At 32.7% G+C, this 21060-nt stretch overlaps 2 protein-coding genes across 2 annotated transcripts in view; one reads left to right on the forward strand and one right to left on the reverse strand.

The window, feature by feature from the left end:
* LOC128989329 (uncharacterized) overlaps window positions 1-21060 on the forward strand; it is a 510234-nt gene that overhangs the window by 296522 nt on the left and 192652 nt on the right. The window lies entirely within an intron of this gene.
* Window positions 5647-19947, reverse strand: LOC128991100 (farnesol dehydrogenase-like). Its single transcript, XM_054413828.1, has 6 exons — window positions 19544-19947; window positions 10020-10188; window positions 8817-8946; window positions 8267-8390; window positions 7185-7322; window positions 5647-5830 (listed from the first exon to the last, which is right to left on the reverse strand). The coding sequence occupies exons 1-6, from the start codon at window positions 19838-19840 to the stop codon at window positions 5762-5764; spliced, it is 927 nt and encodes a 308-aa protein (XP_054269803.1). The 5' UTR covers window positions 19841-19947; the 3' UTR covers window positions 5647-5761.

Here is a 21060-nt window from a genome sequence, read left to right on the forward strand (position 1 = left end):
AGTTCTGTTTGTACAATTCAAGTTTATGACGGAGAGATTGAAGTTTACATGGAAACTCATAAAGGAAGTACTCATGAGTATAATACTAGAAATAGGAACAATATTTCAATACCCATGCATAATTTGGAATTATTTCAAAAGAAACCTACTTACGCTGGTGCATTTTTGTTCAAATTACCATTAACCTTAAGACAAGAGCCGAATCCAGGAACATTAAAAAGGAAACTTAAAGATTTTATAACAACTAAAGTATTATATAATATACAAGAATTTCTTGACCCAGAGTTTAATTCAAAACCTTCTGGGACTTGAAGGGCTTTTGAATGTTTAAATTATTTTACTGCTTTCTTATTTTATTTATGATTGTTATTTGTTTTGTTGAGAATCTCTATTGTAATAGTATAAACAACCGTCTTTTTATGGTAAAAAAATGGTGGAAATAAATAAGAAAACAGTTTTAAGTTATGATAAAGAATTACTTTACGACACTGTTCAATTTACTGTAAATATGTACTAAAAGAATAAAGATTGTTTGAAATTAAATGAAATAAACTTTGTGGACATTTTTGTAATACATTGAAGCGTTTATACTTCTTTACTAAAAACTTACATTAATTAATTAAATTGATTCACTGTTAATAAATGTGTATGATTTGACATCGCTTCCTATAACTTTATTCTATAATATTCTTTGTTGGGAACAAAAACTAGGCGTTGCGTAATGAAGATAATACATTTGGTAAGGTATAACATAAAATCTTTACAATATGTATAATTGAATCATGATAATAAAACTTAAGGGTTTCATAAACACAATGTTCCCATTACATTCAAACATTATTAGTTTTGAAAGCAGATTTCACCTGTCCAATTAAAGTTTGACGCTTTTCATAAGTCTAAAGTTGTAAGTAAGCCGGGCTACTCTCGTGATTTCGAACGTTTTAAACATTTTGTTGTTAAATAAAAACACTTGATTTGATTTTTTGAGTAGGCGTACTATACTTAATAACGGGAATAGTTTCAAAACTTTATCCTTTACTTTTGTTCTATGGAAAACTACAATCGTATCTTTTCTTTATCAAATATTTAAGTATTCATGTGATTAAGGAATCATAAAGGAGATGTTAACTAATATATTAATGCGCTTATTTTAAATAATGTTAAAATAAAACAATGTTACCAACCAACCAACCTGTAGCCTCTGAAAGCATAGCCAGATGTAGGATATATATATATATATATATATATATATATATAACACTTTTTAACACTTTGGTTCAGTAAAAGCATAGCCTCCTCAAGGTTATGGGGAAAGTCATTATCAATATTGCAGATAACATTTTAAATTATTGTACATAGAGTATTCCTGTTTTCGGTGAAACCGAAAAAAGTTGGACTGTACATTTCTTGTTGTGTACAATAAGTGTTAGAGGCAAATACAAGAAATTAACAATACAAAGTAGAAATGTACTTAAAAGGTGAGTATGGCTCTCTTGTATGATATGATATTGTGTTCAGCGTTATTCCACCCGATATCGTTTACACTATATATGTCAATGTGTAAAGTATATTAATAATCTACCTAATTAAGAATATGGTAATAGTATACCCATGTATCCATGAACCGTAAATACCCTTAACCATGGGTACTTTATAAATGCATCTTTTGGAACAAAACAAACTTTTATCATTGTAATTGAATTTTGCAGGTTATTTATGGTATCGTTAGGTATTCCATTGTGCGCCAACACTAATATGTTATTTTGTGTCTACAAAATGTGTGTAAAACGACACAAAGAGCCTGTTATCTTCTGCCCGCTTGAAATGAAAGTCAACAGCATGTATTATGCAAACGCGGTTAATTTTCCATGTAAACTTTCCTGGATGAGTATGGTCGTTTATGAACACATGCTGCACCTTTGTATAATGTTTTGACTTTAAAAATATTTGTATCCAACTTAAATAACATAATTGGCTATATTCATGGTAGGTAATAAAAAATATATAAACAACGAAATAGGCCTACTGTATTTTTAACTTAAATACCATACCTTACAAATTGTAAAAATTTACATTTCTGGTGTTAGGATGTTAACGGAAATCTCTTGATGTCTAATAAAATATCCTTTGTAAATTTGGTTTGACTTAGTATTGTGAATCGAATGAAGAGGTTACTAATTTAATCTGTGTAACTTTTTTATTGATTTGGATTGATTAATATAAACATCTATTACAACACATCATATAACATTATCATATGTATCTATAATTGTGTAAAAAAACAAGACATTTTTACCTTGCTATTAAAAATTATTAAATTGGTTAAAACATTTGGTTTAAATAATTTGTACTCACATTTGAACTATATTCGTTGGTTAGCATGCAATTATTTTAAAAGTAAAAAAAATATGGAGTTTTTTTCAGTCAAAATTAAATGTAACTGTGTTTTTTTCTGTTTCAGGTAATTCATCTCAAATCATTTTGTTATGGTGAGTTAACATTTTAATCCTCATTTTTCTTCCATAAAACTGCCATACCAATGTACGAAGATTTGGTCTGCTCTGTGTGATTAGTTAAATTTGTGTTTTTAGCATAAATAAAATTTATTAGCTACGAGTATTTAAATTGTACATTAAGTAATTTCAATATTATAAACACAACGTAATATCTCGTTTGATAGAAAAATAGATCTAAAATGAATTATGGTGATTATTTTTGTTTATGACTCGTAATTGTTTTGTTTTTACCTGGCAACATGTGTCAATAATTGAAACACAAAACAAACGCAAATAAGAATTTTGAAGATGGAACTGGATGTTATTAAGATATAACACACAAAATAATAACTTATTGACAAATTAGTAGACTGAATATTACTCCTATTTAAAATAAAGTTTATTAGATACTTTTGTCTTAGTTTTGAGAAAATGTAAGGTTAATAATTAGACATTCCTCTATGAATAATGAGGGAATACGATTTAAAATATATAAAATCATGTGGTAACATGATATAAAACAATTAATTGCATTTAGAATGCCGTACAAGTTATCTATTAATAATCTTTATTTCACATAAGAAACTAAATTCCCTGAAGATATTCGAAATACCGAGAAGAAACTCGATTATGCAGCTTCCCTGCGAAACTTGCGAAACACAAAGAAAGTTTGCAAGTTGGAAATAAAGACGGCGTTGGAGTATTTGAGACGGCACATTGTTATATGACTTCAGTTCACTCTTATGAAACATCTGCGTGTGTGGTTATGTGTGGCAAAATACATTTATGACTTCGCATGTGTAAACCATCAGCTGACGTTAACTTTTGATTAGATTCTCACATTTTCAAGGTATAACTTCTACAATAGGTATATTTGATGTACACGGGAAACAAGCATCGTAATTATAGTCTTAGTATGATACAGTAATGTTAATACTATTTACCTACGTCAGTTTTTTGAGCGGAGCGAAGCGAAGTTTTTTGGGATCAAATTCAATGCGATCTTCATAACACCTAATCTCCATAAAGGTTGAACATATTTTACCCAAATTTACCAAGGTTGTTTTGTCAAATGTTTAGATGGTTTCGTAATCAATTTCAATTTTCAATAATGCCTATATAATTTGATAGTAATTCAATTATTTTAAATTTTAACATTGGTCTTATGGGTTGCCATGATGGTTACAAAATAACGACGTAAATGTAAAAAAAAACAAAAAAACATAGCATATGTTAAAATAAAGCCACGACCTAAACAAAGTACAAAGGAAAAAAATTGGATGATGACAACTGATCAAATGCCACAGAGAAAGTCTTACGTTTACAAAGTCCCGATTTGGAAACGACCACTGATCGAATATAGGTACAGTCATAGATAAAACATGATTTCTTACGTACAGTATTTAACAGATTTGATTTACGTAGTTCAATAAGGTCGTAACAAATAGGCTAACATTTTTATTTCAAGCAATTCGACGGTGAATCACATTCATGGATCCATCTCATATATGGCAAACTAAAACAGGTCCACTACGTAACAAGTGGTGAATGAAGTAGTAAAAACGAGAAGTGCAGAGTGTGGGAATATTAGCATTTTGTATTATATGTATAAATATTTTTCATTTATTGCTTTATTAAAAACCATTAAACATGATTGCTCCACTCAACTGGCTTTCATTGCTATGAAAGCAATCCTAGTTAAACTAGTAATTTCAGTCCAATTATTAGAATTGAAAAGATTCACTTAAAAGTATTGTTTTACCTAACCAAGGATTGTAAGAAAAGAAGTAAAATTGTAATGCTTCACTCTTCAACCAATCAGCTGTTAAGACCCATTTAATTGTTAATTAGTGGCGCAATTAGTGGTTTGCTGCAACCGAGTCTTTGCATCACAATGAGAGGTTATAAAAGAAAACATAACCTCTCTTATAGGTTATGGGTAGTGATTGTTAGTTATTTAAAAACTGTCATGATAGTGTACGCAACTGGCGTAAATAGTCTTAACGACAGTCGTTGAAGTTTTTAAGGCACTCGCCAAGACTCGTACCTTATGACTACTCGTATCGTTAACACTATCTTTACGCGATCTTTGCGTAAACTACTGTTATACTCCCTCTTTGCAGCAAACCTTGACACTAAGTAAATTTATACATGGATAGGATACAAATTAGTATACAATTCAAGGATATTTAATGAATTTCCCTCTATTACCAAGTAACTAAATGCTGAAAGGGCTTTTGAATACTAATTACCAAAAATGTGATATTTTTATTTTAGCCCTACCAGATATTTGCAAAATTTTACAAAGATGTATTTTTAACTAAGCAATGGAGATTAATTTGTTCGAATTCCAAATAACAAAAAACGACATTATATTCTGCCTTAAGAGAGTTTCATAATAGGGCACAATGTCATATTATTCTAGAAAAATGATTACTATTAATTATAAGAAACCTAAAGGGGTCAATAGTTCAGGCTAGTCCTAGAGGGTTGCGGCACTATTACATAGATAAAATCCATTGGCGATTGGCAGGCATTGAACCCAGGACTTCGAAGCCCCGCACTACTACTAGAATTTCTTTCCTACTAGTAGAGCAGCTCACTCCCCAAAAAGAAGTTGACAGCAGCACTTTACACAGTTTCACCTGTTGTCTTCTAGGATTCTATTTACCAAAGTAGCTACTACCTTAGTAAATTATAGAGGTATGTCGCAAAGTAGTTAATCAATTTATATAAATTATATATGCGTAATAGTACATACCTTATTTAGTGAACCCAACAAATATTCTAGGAATATACTTAGACTAAGAAAACTACCTTTGTTGGAAACAAACTGTTTGACATACTGCTGCAAAATATCAATAAACGAAAAAAACAACAGTGAAACGATTTACTTTTTTTATTTTGTAAAATCATTTTTAGTTAAATCTTTTTTTCTTTTTTTCTTAGTTCCACTCTTTAAACCAACGGCTATACTTTAATTCACATAAATATGACCTTTTTCATGAGTTATTATTTTACATAAAAGTAAATAAAGAGGTTTTGATTCATAAAGAGATAATCAATTGAAGATCACAATTATCATTCAAACTCAAACAATTGTTTGCCATGAGTCTTATTGGAGGAAAATAAAATGCCAAGTGGTGTTATTTATATATTTTAAATAAATATTACAACAGCTGATAGAGCTAAACAGCTGATAGGCGCGGAACTGGTGGGCAGGAACTGTGACGTAGTGAGTGAAGCGTGCTGTGACGTCATCACGATCACTTGGACAGCCGAGGGCGGAACGTGGCTGGCTTACTGGCTATCGGCTTCAAGGTCAAATCGGACACCTGATAGTGGCACAGTGTTAGACAATGTGAAATACAGAAGGCAAAACAATCAATATGAATGTGAAATGAGATGGCTACTGCATCAAGGGTAAAGTGCATAAAGAATTGATTACGTCATCACAGTATAGAATTTGAAATAAACCACAAAAAGATGAGACAAATATGAATCAATTTTCAACAGTACATTGTATTTTTTTTATGACATTATATTACACCTAGCAAATTTCCCTATAGGGAAGTAGCTTGGTTTGAAGGTGTAAGGCGTGATAAACTTGGATGAGTTCGCGAACCAGCATGATCGGACCATGGGAATGGGGTATTTTGGGGTAAAATTGGTTGTTCTCATTTTGACACTCAAAACACTAAACTTACCAATTTCTCTCTAGACCTTTTTAAAAAACAAATAATTTAGTATATCAAAGTGTTTTTGTACGGTTATTAGTTAGAGAGAAAATAACAAAAGTCATATTAAAATTCCCACGGAGAATATAGTTTTGTAAAATATAGTTTGCTTGTTTATGGATATATGTTGATCAAACTTGGCAAATTTATTTATTTTGTACTAAGCTATTAATATTTTACTAAAACATATACTTTACTAGTTTCCCTGAAGCAGCTAACCTAGGTACTCATTAAAATTAATGTTATTTTAATAGTTGAAAATCAATTCTGGCAAATGGAAATTCGCATAGACGGCAGGTTTGCTGCGGCGGGGGTATTTTATAAATGAAATTATGTTCCGGCTAACCTTAGCAAGTGTCCTGACACCATCTGAATTTGTTGTAAATTAAGCCTTACGTGATATTATGACCTTATGAGTTGTTATTAGTTTAATGTTAAAGTTGATAGGCAAACAAGGTTTTCATTAATTTTCTGTTAATCTATGTTAATTCAAACGTACCTTTTTGACTCCTACTAAATTTTAAAATAAAAAGAATTCTTAGCGATACAAGTTCTTAATTCAACGTTTAGATAATATAATTAGCATAGTTTATGTATTTTAAACTTAGAATAATTGTAATTTTGATGCTAAAGATCAGTTTATCACCATTGGTTTTGTCAGTCAGCTTAGAGAGAGGTACAAATTAATTGATTTGAGAAGTATGAATAAACTAACCTCAACATCCTTTCAACCTCTTAAAGTCATCTTGTAATGTACCAGATTGAGTATTGATTTTTACGTTTTAAGCACATGCCTGATGTCCAGGTGAACGGACATATTCAAGATCAAAACAGACAACCAACCTATTTCAGGAAATTACAAAAAGTAACGCTTTGAGTTGTATCATAGATAAAACATACTGGTTGTATACATAGACTCTTCTGTACTGTACAGTGATAATGTGGCGTTTACCTGTATGTTAGGTGGGGTGGCCAATATAAATGTGACCATTTCAGCAACATGCCTCTCCTCTAGGAGAGTTTGTCTTCGAAGGATCTCCGGAGTACCTTTGTTGGTCTCCCCACTTGTCATGGCTCCTGGGGTGACGCACTGGAACAAGTAAACGGTGGAATTACTCTATATACCAAACTGTAAAATCTCAAATATGTATATAAATCGACTAACTGTAATCATCTGACTGACTTCATCTGTAATTGATCTCACCACTTAATTCACCCATGATCAATTGGTATCAAAAGGTCGTAAAGCTTCTATTTGTTGGATATCCCCAAATTGACAGTTCTACTGGGGGAGTATGTTTTATCTATGGTTCTACTAAGTTTAATATTTAAGTACGCGTATTTTTGCGCTGTGATATATGTTATGCCCATATTAACATTTAAAATATGTATTGACTATGTTAACTTCACATATGAAACGGTAAATAGTATAATATTCACATATGAAACGGTATATAGGTTGTATTATGCAAGCGAACTCGATCGATATCAGGCACACTATCCGAATTACAACAATCATTTAGTTTCCTTACTTGAATGATATTGGTTAATTGAAGCTCTGGCAAGGAAATTTCCTCAGGAACACTAAATTCCAGATTAATTTGCTTGTTTGTCATCTTATCTCTATTAAACGTTTATTAGTAACCATCCAAAAGTCCTCCGTTTTTCCTAATGAGCGGTCATTTTCTAATAGGCCTAATATGAGTCAGTATTTCTGATTGATTGTTAACATGATCTGACACATATTCTTTAATCAAAGTGTATTGCATTTCATCATATTTGGGAAGACATAAACAACCAATTAGGAAATTATTGCAAAGAATGCAATAATAATGACAACATAATGTAAAGCTTCTTTCCATACAGCTAATGAAAGCCGATTGTATGAAAGGCAAAATCGTCCGAACCCTTCCATTCATTAGACTGTTAGTCATTTACCCCAGGGACTACATTACGTAATACTTGATTGCCCATTGTGTCAGGTAACTAAGTTATGTAATACGAACCTCGGTGTTTTCAAGACAATAGATTTACCGTAACTTTGATCCTAGACTTGGCCTCTGTAAACTCCGCCCTCAGGCCGTCTGTGAGAACTGTTAGCGCCAACTTGGAGGCTTTCAGGATGCTGTCTCGAGCTCCGCCTGGACTGGGGGGCAATCTGAAAAACGATTCCCTATTTTAAGCAAAGATTCGTTTAGCCATTGAATACTGAAGTAGGTAGACATCTCAGACATTTTCCGTTAATTCACTACCAATAATTAGTATATTAGGTTAGGTTAGGTTAGGATGTTTAGTTTTAGGAATTTTACCTATTCCTGACCTAACCAAACCTATGTTATACCCGCAACATAGATAATAACAGAGATCGATGACCCGCAACGGCTGTTTTTCTGTAAAATGACGAAAAACAAGCGTACTATAGGTAGATGATTTCTCTATAGACCTACCTAAAATTTCTATAAAACGATACATTAACGATATTGTTTCTTCATGTGAAGCACTTTTTGCAATTGAATTCACAAATATATTTGAACTTCAAACACAAATGATTACACCTCTGCAGGCCGTGGAACCAGTTACCTACGTGTTTATATTGATGATGTAGCCGTCGTCCACCCCGCGGCCCTTCATGGACTTGACAGCCTCCCTGGCACATATGCTTGGGCCGTACACGTTCACGTCGAAGATCCTCTTCCATTCGTCTGACTTTCCGTCTGCAAAACAATTCTAGGCATAGTAACTTTTAAAATCTCGTATATTTTCAATTTCTATTGGGAATAAACTGCACTCGTGATTTCTTTCTGAGATTAATACTTATCAATTTGTTTTTATTGCAATCAAATTGATTCATAGTATTAATTGTTTGGTGCAACTTATTTAGCTGCTTATTATTTAATAACAAGATTTTGCTATGCCTTTAAGTTTGATACTTGAATTTAGTGGCAAACTTAGCTTTAGTGGTGAAGGACAGCATACCCACAAAGTGGGCTTCCTTATAGTACGGAGAGCCTTACTTTGGCACACACTAGTATTCCCACCAAACAACACAAAACAGCGTGCTTTTACTATGCACGTAATCCGTGTACGCATGGAAATAAGTTGGCAACGCTTAAATATATTACGATCATTCCCATGTCGTTCAATGTTTTGATATAACCTAACCTAAAAACGTGTCGTACAGTGGTTGAAAGACTAATTATTTATATGATTTATAGTAACTGTAGAAAAAATTTATTGTGTAACACGAATGCAAACTGTCTTTACTGTACTCGAGAGTAATGTTTACGCACGAGCTGTGGTTACACAAATAACTATAGCTGTCCATTATTTTAAGTTTAATAATTAAATTTATTGGCAAACTCAACTTTTGTGGTGAAGAATAGCACACTTCTTTAAAAAGTAATAAATAAAGATAGCATAAATATTTATGTTAAACGATTGGAAAATTATTTTCACATCTTCTCGATTAAATAAACTACCAGTGTCTACTACCTTTGTGCCAGTTAAATTTGTTTTGTGTTTGTAACTTTTTTGTCAATTAACAGTGTTTGATTATTCTCTTAAACCTTTTTTCATATTTATGGACTGGTGTAGCATTTGAGCCTTAAAACACACAGTTTCACAAGGAGTTCGGGACTTCAAATCTTTGAGTCTGGCCGTCCTTCATCAGGACATTAGTGTTTTGGAGTTTTAAAGACAGATGTTCACATTTTTATTATTCATAATAACATAAAAAGCTTTTTCAATCCTCTTAAGTCGATTTTACCCATTTATTATATTTACTAACCTACAATGGGCACACTGGCTGTAACGCTGGCGCTGTTGATTAGGATGTCAACGCCTCCTAGAGTCTTCTCCACCCAGATAAATGCGTGCACGATGTCTTCCTCTTTGCTGATGTCTGCTTTTACCGCGTACAACTTGCCTCTGCATTCTATCAGCTCCTCTGCGATCTCCTGGAAAATAAATTAAATGCTAAAAAACCATCTGTGTTGTATCTCAATGATAGGGTGAAGAAGGAAATAGTTGAAATCGTTACAATTTGATAAGTTTAGAATTTGGTGAACGCCTTTGACTTGTGTGGCCCTACACTTAACTATTGGTTAGGGGATTGGCCCAATACCCAACAGAAATCTTCTGATTGACAGTAAGTTTTCAAATTAGAGCCATAACCTAAAAGTTAGCTACTTAAAATCGTCAAGAAACTATTTAAACGTCAAGTAGCTGACACATATAAAAAATACGAGTAATAAGAAGCTATCGTTCTTATTAGACTAATCAATCATCAGTCAATTGTACTCATAACTTCAAATTTAAGTTTATTTACTGCAATCAGGTAATAAAGTTTATCGACAAAGCTAAACATGCATGATGAAGAAGAGTTACACTACTTTACGTTCAATAAACTGGTATAAATACTGTCTTTATTGAGCCAGCGTACTTAAGATACAAAGCTCTTTTTTAAGCTTTAAATAAGCTTGAAACTGTTTAGGTTGCCGTTTAACATTTGTATTATTACAAAACTTTTATCTTATACACATAATAAACTACTTTTATTTTACACATAATACTTGTATTTTATTTTATCAAATATATTTACACATAATTTATTTAACATAATATTTTATTTGAAGTATTTTTGTAATTTCTGGTAATTTTATAACACGTACGATGCTGATTAAGAAGCTTAATTTATTTTGTATTCTTTCTAAGAACAAAACACAAGCTCCAAAAGTGCAACAAATATTAGCAATTGTCTCGTTCCAATTTGCTGAAATCATTGTATTCAAAAGGAAATGATCCGTTTTAATTCGTCTTCTACTGTGCAACACCTCGTATGGCAGTGCGCTTGATGAATGGCCCTCTAAGTGACTGATCACTTACAAGGGAGTCGCCACTTAAAAACACTCACAACAATGTTATCGATGGTAGTTGTGTAGTTGTCCAATTAAGATTCCTTATCTAATAAACCACGTTTTGACCAATTGTCCGTGAGGTCGTTTTCCTTCATTTCCGCAATAAAAGAAGTCTTTTGGGCCAATTACTCAGTGAATTTTACGCTCAATGAGTTTCATCGTAATTGGTTTTAGTATTGAATTTACTTTCTCGAGTTTCAAATTACCGTGTTAGGTTTACTTTTTTGTTGGCCTAGCATTATTCTTTGTTTTATTGTGAATGCTAAAAGCTATTGGTTGATTATTTTAAAATCCAGATACATCATAACAGCTATTACATAGTTTTCAAAATTATTAACTAACTTACACGTTTGGCTATAAATTAATTTTAAATTAAATACATTTTATTAATGTTGTTATACTTAGTACTAAAACGTAATTGAACAAAAAATAACTATTTTAGTTCATACCAGAGTCTAGATAACTTCTTGATCAGCGTTTTACGTGTTATTAAATTACCTGAAAATAAAAAAAATACGTTCCATAACACTTCGATCAACATCTTTGTATATGTATATACCGTCTTGTAAGTCACCAGTATAAGTGTAAATATATTATTACACGTATTAGTAGACGTAGATTTTATATTTTTAAGGTTTTAAAATCGAACACACGGGTTATTATATAAGTTAATTACAATCTTTCAAAAGTTTGTCTAAAGTACTGACGTTTCTCATTGTATAATGAAAGGTTCATTTACTAAAATATTATTTATTGAGGATGAACCTTTAGTAAATTTCAGCACACGTTGTTACAACATTCATAATAACATGTTTTGATAAAAAAATGACAGTACTGATCCTGGGAAATGTTTGTTACGTATTTCTGTTATTATAAATATAACTTAGCCAACGCGCTGAAACCAAGGATCGATGATTTTCATATCCGTTTACACTATTATAGATAACAGGTATCTGATAGGCTATTCTTAGCGGATGATTGTGTTCTAAGGTGCTTCTAGTTAATCATAGTTGACATCTGAACACCCACTACAATAGAGGGCGTGCACGACCTTCTGCATACAACCTTGATAGTTCGGTCCACAGCTCTTGACCGGAAAGTAATATCTGAGTCATTTCTGAGTTCATTTTTGAGTCTTCATTTTATGTTGTTTGTTGCAAAAAACACCTCAAAGTTTGAGGAAATGGATTAGACCGAACGAAAATGCTTTGAAGAGATTTTTCGTGTTTACAACGCCAATGGTATTTTTAACGTTTTGAGAGGGAGTGGTCCTAACCCTGGTCTTGTTATCTAACGTCGACCTTATTAATTCATAGCGTCATTAACTTATATCCCAATAGAAAAATGCTTATGAGTCTGGTTACGATTTCACTTGTAATTGAACAGACGACTTTTAGATTTGAAGGCAAGCACGATAACCACTCGGCTACCCAGACAATTGTAATAGCTGCAAGCAGTGTAATATGGTCCGATTAGTTTTGTACATATTCCCTTATGGCAAAGTCAGAAATTTTTATTATTTGGAATAATGTTTTTGTATTGTATTGTTGGTCCTTTAGAGAATACCTAGCTACTCTTCATTAGTGGAAGTTTAAATTTATGTTACGTACATAAAGAATACCAGACTAAACTTGTTGGTATAATAAAACCAAATTCGTAATCTTGTTGGTTAGTGTGTTTCATGAACTTTCGCTAATAAAGGGAATTTGTGCATTCCATAACTTTAACATAATTTATTTCTGAAATGTATTTTTTATAAGGACATGTTTTATAAAAGCTACTATCAATAAACGCTATGTTGTTAGGTGTATAAAAAATGTATTTTTTAGTGATATAGTATATTACGTTACTAGTCCTGAAAATAAGTGTTAACCGGTTGCCATACGAGTCCGGTAAACAAATTTTGGACGAGTTACGTACGATAGTTTACGCCATACTACTAAATCTGTACAAATCCTTATTTATTACCACATCCTAAAGGACTAAAGGACTAACCATCACTAGTCATAACGTCTAAACGAGAAGTTATGTCTTTGTTTACAACCACTCATTGCCACCCAAATATAGTATAATCAGCTGATTGGTGTCCGGTAAAACTCATTACAGTACTGTAGTACGCAAAGAAACCCCATTTGATTAGGCTGGCGGCAAACAGCTATTTTCTGGACTAAATACTTGCGTTGGAAATTCGTCAAAACAGTGTAGTATGGTGTAAATAGTTTTTCAAAATCAATTCATAACGTTCGTTTTTCTCCCATTTCTCAACTAACATTTATTTGAGTTTGATACCAAAGGGTTGGAGTTTAAATGGATTAAATTTTAAAAATTGTACATTATTTACTAATATCTACAAAGTTTTTATATGGAATTTTATTTAAAAACTTTCATAGATATTAAATATGAACTATTCAATACAGCTCTAGTTTAGTTGTAAGTTTGTACTGTAATCGAGGAAAGACAGACAGTAAATGATGTATCTATAAGTCAGGGTCCTAATGATAACCTATAGATAACTTCCTGCAGAAATTACTCAGTGACCTGTAATATATTTACTTTTTACCGTACATGTTTAATTAAGTTTTGAAAAAAAAAACACTGAGGTGTATATTCAATATTTGTTTTATAAAGCCAAAGAATACTTAACTACCAATTAACTTTATCTTTGTGCTGTATCCTCGAGATCAAAGCCCTTTCAGATAAAATCCAATTAACATTGTAACAGGTGGAGACATTAGCAGATATCGTATTACGATTCATGTTTTCGCTACCGATGTCGACTCACGGGTAATGCTAACGCCTCAGGAAACCTCTCCAACTCTGATGACTCTGTGATCAAAGACAAGCTTCTCCAAGCTTTATTCCCCCCCCCCCCAGTGGGGGGTTGTTATCAACTTTACCCCCTCTTTAACCACCGTTCTGTCAACTACCGGACGTTTTAACGACATCCTGAATACCGTCTTAATGACTGTTTGTGTACAAGTATCGTGTTTTATAACGAGAAGGTTGCAAATTCATCGTCTGGATAGTTTTAGCAATTTTTACAATGGCAGTTTAAATTAAATAATACTAGAGGTCGTCCAATGGCCGAAAACTTTACCAAAAATATGTAATGTACAAAAGACCTCTCTATTTTCACCCCATGCTGTAAATAAAACATGTGATTAGAATTACTTTCATTTGTTTTGATTTTGTGTTTATATTTCGATGTCATTTCATCACCAGCATAGCAACCCATAAGGCCAATGTTAATTTCTTTTTAAATTAATTTTTGTGCTTGCTTTTCAGACTATTTTAATTTATAAAGGGATTCTGCACATCTACAGGCAAATATCTTTCTAACACTATGCGTAGATTTACCATGTGATGCACACAAACCGTGAAAAAAAGGTTTTAAAGAAACATGCTTGCCTATTAATATGTAGATTACAACCAAATGTTATGATGGTTTTTAATGGTGATTGAAATATAAAATTAATTATATGTGAAAACTCTTTAATTTATACATTTTAAAAATATTAGTTGTAACATATGTATTGTAGACAACATGCAGAACAATGTACAAATGTAGTTACTGGGATGTGATCTCATAAGATATGAGTTGGATTCTTGCAAAACTTCTTCGCATACAGTTTTGGAATTTGTAATGTACTCCATTGCTTTGTATACGTTTAATGTTGAATTGTTTTTTGTTTATCTACGATATTACAGAAAAACTTCTGTTTTGAGTTGTTAGAAAACCTTTCACCAATAATGTATCCATCGTGGATAAACGTGATAGTTTTTTTAGTAAAATGTATATACGAAAAAGTTCCTTCACACCTTTACACGTTCACACCATTCACACGTTTTAAGAATTACATTTTCTTGAATTTGACCTTTGACCACAAATAAACTACAGTCCAGCAAACATTACATTCACATTATATAGATTTTTTCAGTTATAAAATCAAGTTTAAAGGAACCACTGAGATAAAGCTGTAGAGAGGAGTAGCTGTAAAATACCGATTTGTTTGTTTTTTACTTTCTCCCCTATTTTCAGTACATAGAGAAAGTAATGTTTCCTTTAAAGCTTTAAAGTTAGAGTTTTGAGCAGATATATCCATTTTTAAGGTGAATATGAATTTTTTCTTTTTTATGTGAATGTGTGTGTGTATTTGTGTGAGTGTAAGTATTGTGTACAAAGCTACGGACCACACCTGTGGTCCGACTTTTGAAGGAATTAAATTGTGTATGTAGGTACTAATAGTCAAAGGTACTACTCAAATACCTTAGAGTAGTTCCAGGTGTTTTTGAAATGATATTATTTAATGATAATTTCCCCATAAAATACGGGAGAATTGTATTTTTAAATTATTGGCAAAAACTTTATTACAATTTAGTAAGTCATACTCCTTTTAACTCTAAAAAATATTAGAAACGACATTACTGTAATAATTACGGTTAAAATTTATTGCAACTTTTGTGATTTTCCCCATAAAATAGCATAACTACTCACACTGCTTGCTCATGATAAGGGTGGTTGACAAGCTAATGGGAGAAAGTATGTGTAATATTGCTGATACAATTTTTTTATGCATTATATCTTAAATAGCCAATCTGAAAGGGCAAAGTATTATATATCGTATCTCGTAACTACTCATCAACTCTCTTAATAAAAAAAAATAAATAAATAAAAAAAACATAAAGAGAGGTAACTCTGAAACTAGGAAATAGAGTTAAAAAAATTTGTGCTAGACAAATTCAACTTTGTGATTATGTGATTTAAAACTAGCTACAGCTGAAAAATGAATGAGATGTCAGTCAATGGTTTGCTTTTCACCGCGCACACAGCATCATAACCACTTTCGAACGTTTTCAATATCAGCACAAAAAAATATTTTAATTAACAATAATGCCTGACGTGAATAGTAAACACATACTGTTGCTACAGTAATTATTTGTGTTATTAGTGGGTGAAGTGGCACTTTGCTGCACAGGAGAGAAATGTTTACGCACGAGCCGTAGGTGAGTGTGGGAAGTTTCTCGAGTGCAGCAAAGTCGGTTTGCACTCGTGTTACACATTATATTTTCCCTACAGTTACTATAAATCATATAGTCTTTCAAACATTGTAAAACACGTTTTTAGGTTAGCTTAAATCCAAACATTGAACGACATGAGAAACGCTGCACCAGCTGATCAAAGTCGTAATATCCTTAGTGCAGCCATTTTATTTTCAAGCGTACACGAATTACGTGTATAATAAAAGCACGCTGTTTTGTGTTGTTTGGTTGGAATACTGGTGTGCACCAAAGTAAAAACTGTGCGCAAAAGTATGGCTTTCCGTACTATAATCAGTGCAAGGAAGCCTACTTTGTCGGGTTAATGTAGGAAAATAATATTTGTTACATTAGTTTTTCTGGCTGACCGAAGTGTTATGCCCCAAACCATTATGTATAAATCCATATTAGGACAGCTTGTTCGATGCTATGAGCTCAATGCCCTTAAACAAAACAGACAATGGCGTGGAAATAATACTTTTATACTACATTGTTGTTTAGAGTGGCTCAGAAGTAAATCATGCCCACCCTATGATACCGAGTCACCATTCTTTAAACACATACATTTTAAGTTACATAAAAAAATTTAAATACAAACCCATGCCTGAAAATATATAAACAATAGTTTTTCTATCTGAGTGACTGGATGGTTATAGTTCATACCTTCAAAATTGAAGGCTGCTTTTTTGATCCCAAGTATTCGTCGATTTGCTATAAATGAATAATGCTATCTAATAAAATGATAAGGGTTGACATTAGAGGGTAACAATAATAAGGCCTGGACTGTTCCAATATGTTTGATGGAAAAATACCGGTAACGAAAAACACACACGAGTTTGCAAAAATCTGCAACTATCAAACGACACAAAACAACTAAACAGAGTGTACAAAAGAATATCCAAGCTGTGTAAATGTTTGGATTACAACTCGGAGAGTTGTGAAAGGTTAACACTAAACGCAGCCTTGCATGTGACGTGCCCGGGGCTGTGGTACTTTAAACCTCTCAACTAAGTTTCATCTGTAGAGGACACGAGCAGGATCTCTAGCGTGAAATAAGGACCTTCACCTGTTACTGCAACGGTTTATAAGGACTTCTTTTTTCTGTGAAAAAATATTTAATAAAATCAAAAGTATTAATTATGAACTTAATTAATCCTTTGAAACAATTTTTGTGTGTGTATTTAAGATAAATGCAAATTCGGGATGAGTTCCCTGTCCGCCATCGTCATAAATACGATCCGTCCTTTATTTCGTAAGTAACGTAAGGTCAAATTCAACGTCAAATGCATTTATTCAGCCAGATTGACAAAACATTTGTATTGGCCAATAGTATTAACTGATAAAATTACATTTTATTTATATAAATTAAGTACAAATTGTTAAATTTGTGACACACAATTACTTTTAACGTTTAATCAAGACTACCAGAACATTCCCGGACGCTGCGGCAGACCTTATTTATCAAGATAGTCATTTCCTGAATTTTCCGATGTATTTTTCTCTTCGGTTTTTAAAGGGAGGCGCAGGTCACATTTCAATGCATTCAAAAGCTGCTGTCTTTTGTCAGGATTAGCGGAAAAGATTTTATTAAAATCCCATGGATATTTCAACGATTTCCTGCCTAGATTATAAAGCTAAGTTTAAAGCATCCTAAATCACAGCATTTTGCTTTGCGTCAAGCCTTTTGTATAAAGTTATAGTAGGTACATTAGTATTGTGAAGTTTATTCTTGTGGCTTGCACACACAACGTTGTTTTTATTGTATAACCTTTATTTTTGTGAATGCTTAATACAGGAAACAAAATATAACAACAACACGGACTTTCGAAAAATATCGTAATAACAAACTACAGTAAAGGGTAGTCGTTTCACTAATTTATTAATGAATTTGAAATGATAATCTAAATGACTTTTTATCATTAGTTTTACTTTCCGTAAATGATAATCATATGAAAAATAATTCTTGATAAATAAATTGAGTTAGTAGCCAGCTCAAAATGCATCCTAACGAAGTTATGTTTCCATAAAGTAATTAAATAGTTCCCTTCCGTTAAACAGTCTTTTACTTCATTAGTTTCTCCTACTCACTCTTCATTTCAATGTTTTTAATATGTATGCTCTATATATTTTCCACAATTAAAAACTAATGTACTATTAGTTATTCATTTTCTTTTATTACGTATTGCAGATATAAAAACTACTCGACACAAGTTTAATATTACAGTAACTGAATCACTTTTCATAGTGAAACTATATTTTATTTTATGATTGTTTTCTTGCAGATATGTTCATCTGTATATTACAGGTCTTTACTGCTACAAATGTTCCAAAGTACAATTACCCCTTACATGTCATAATCGCACCAAAACATTTTGAGGCTAAATTATACTACATATTATTAATTTCAAAACTTATTAATACCTAACAAAATACCATTGTTTAGTAACAGGTAGTGAGAATAAGTTTAGTTGTCCCAAGGTTAGTAAATCAGTAACAAGGCAAACAAATATTTTTTTCAAAAACAAAATTTATTTTTCCAGTTAAGATCATGTTTGTGATCCATTGAATGTTTTATTTAGACAATTAAAAATAGAAAAAAAAAACTATTATTAAATATTGAACAATTAATTTTCAATGTTTCATAAGTTGAGTTATCCAAAGGATACTATGGTTAGTGAATGACGAGGCAAAATTTGTTTTATCCATTTAAAGGCCATGTTAGTGATCCATGTGTTTGAATGTGAATTAGGTCATTTAAAGAGAAGAAATATGCTATTATTTAATATTGAACAATCTATACTATTATAAAAAAGAGGTGGTTGCTGTATGTGTGTATGTGTGTATGGGAAAAGTAAACTCGAAAAATACTGGTCGGATTGGGCTGAAATTTGGCATGATGATAGCTCACATTCCCGATTAACATATAGGCATATTCTTATTTCAAAAATCTTTTCGGGCTCCGCCCCAGTGGCTCTGGAGTTTCCCATGTTAACCTTATGAGAAATGGAATTATTGAATCTTAACAGCTGTTTCAATTAAACAAGTTGGTTCTGTTCTATGATGTTCAATAGCATTAAAGTTACAAGGATTACCAACAGGGTGCATAATTTTTAAATGTTTTATATGTATCCAAAGATCTATTACAATATTCAGTGCTTGTTTTGTAGCTGTGTACACAAAATTTTACAGTGCTTACTGTTGAAGTGATATTTAGATTTTGGTAATTTGCAGTTAAGCTCCTAAACGGTAAATTATTTTTTATGTCCAAATATGTCTCAACCCCTACCAACATTGTCAGTCATAATTACTTGACCAAACAAAAAACTTTCATCCTGACATGTCAAACTTCTTTACCTACCTTGACCCTGTGCTTCCTCCTGGCCAGTCCGACCACGGTCAGTCCGTGAGACACCAGGTCGCGGGCGACTGCCGCTCCAATACCAGAGCTCGCTCCGGTGACCAGCGCTACTCGGCCTATCCAGCGCTCCATGCCTTTCTGAGCCCCCGCCATGACCGGTCTAGGGGCCGCCCGCGCCGCGACTCCTGCTCGGGTCCGTGCTAGGGGGCTACGCCCGCTACCGCGCCCGGGCGTCGCCGCACGCACCACCACGCACACGCCACCAGCGCCTCCCGCGCCGTGGTCATTAGGACCCATCAACGCAATTGACGGACAAGAGACACCCGTTAGTCTATTACACGGTAATGGATCCAATTTGGCGCACACGCACTGTTACTAGTCGGTAACCACTTCGATATTATCGGTAAAAATATCGATATTGTAAAGTACTAGTAATACGCTTGCTACGTGGTGGAATAGCACTGCCACACTGACCAACTCCTTGGTGTAACTGATACAATCGTCGATATTGATACGTCTTATGTAAAACTGCGTGAGAAAAGAGTGGGAGGTTGATACAAAAACGCTGGGATTACTGCGTATTTGATACGTTACAGTGTGATTTCTGTGTAGAAAGTTTTTTTCATCAAAGTATTGATGGTAGAAACCTGTTGGTTATTTGTATTTCTTTACACTTCCAGTTTTTGGATGATATTACATACTGTACAGCTAATTTATAAATATTCGTGGACTACGTAGGTTTTTCTTGGTTTCGAAATGGAGAACAAAATTATGAATACTCAGATTTTAGAGGAAATACTGTGTTTACTCAAACATACATGTACTTTACGTGTATTTAGGATTACATGTGTTTACGTGTACTAAGAGGACTCTTCAAAAATAACACTGTTTGGATGGAAATTATTTGAGTTTCCTTGAACTCTAGCATATTTTGTTGTTTCTAAAATAAAGGATGAAACTGGTGATACATTACATTTAGGTAATTATAACACGTTTAGAACATTCTTTGAATAATCGATGCAGTAATCTAATACGACAATAATATCATCTAAAAGTTACAAATATTAGATTTTAGTCTATATATTTACTTCGCCATTACTTTTATCAGTTTTTAAGCAGTGAAAATGTTCATCAAATTCTAAATTGATATACAGTTTAATAATCTAATACTTTATGAGACAATGATAAAAAAATCTATAACTGTTAATATTACTAGTAGTACGCTTATTCTGCGCGTAATGGGATGAGTGAACATGAGCGCAGTAATGAAAGAGTCCACCCACACCTAGCCTACTTACCGGTGTCACTGGTGAACACAATGTTATTTGTATAGGCAAAAACCAAATCTCAGTCAACACAATCCTAACTTCTCGTCCATTGCCTAACCAAAGTCATTGGTAATATACGTAATGAATTTCCAACAGTTATCGATAGGAGGTAAATCCATTTTCCTGTACAAAACGTCTTTTGATTAAAAGAAGCCTATTTCCTTATTTGTTATGAGGCCTATCATAAAC

The sequence above is a fragment of the Macrosteles quadrilineatus genome, unplaced genomic scaffold, assembly GCF_028750875.1.
Source record: "Macrosteles quadrilineatus isolate MER2022 unplaced genomic scaffold, UCM_ALF_1.0 Scaffold_3__2_contigs__length_128488019, whole genome shotgun sequence".
In the NCBI taxonomy this organism is placed as follows: Eukaryota; Metazoa; Arthropoda; class Insecta; order Hemiptera; family Cicadellidae; genus Macrosteles; species Macrosteles quadrilineatus.

What these genes read in the sequence shown, in the direction of transcription:
- LOC128991100 (XM_054413828.1), bottom strand. Translation starts at nt 19,840, where the DNA reads ATGGGTCCTAATGACCACGGCGCGGGAGGCGCTGGTGGCGTGTGCGTG. An exon ending in TACATCATCAATATAAACAC is followed by an intron (nt 8,391 to 8,816) that starts GTAGGTAACTGG and finishes ATCGTTTTTCAG; the next exon opens with ATTGCCCCCCAGTCCAGGCG. An exon ending in AGTCTAGGATCAAAGTTACG is followed by an intron (nt 7,323 to 8,266) that starts GTAAATCTATTG and finishes TACTTGTTCCAG; the next exon opens with TGCGTCACCCCAGGAGCCAT.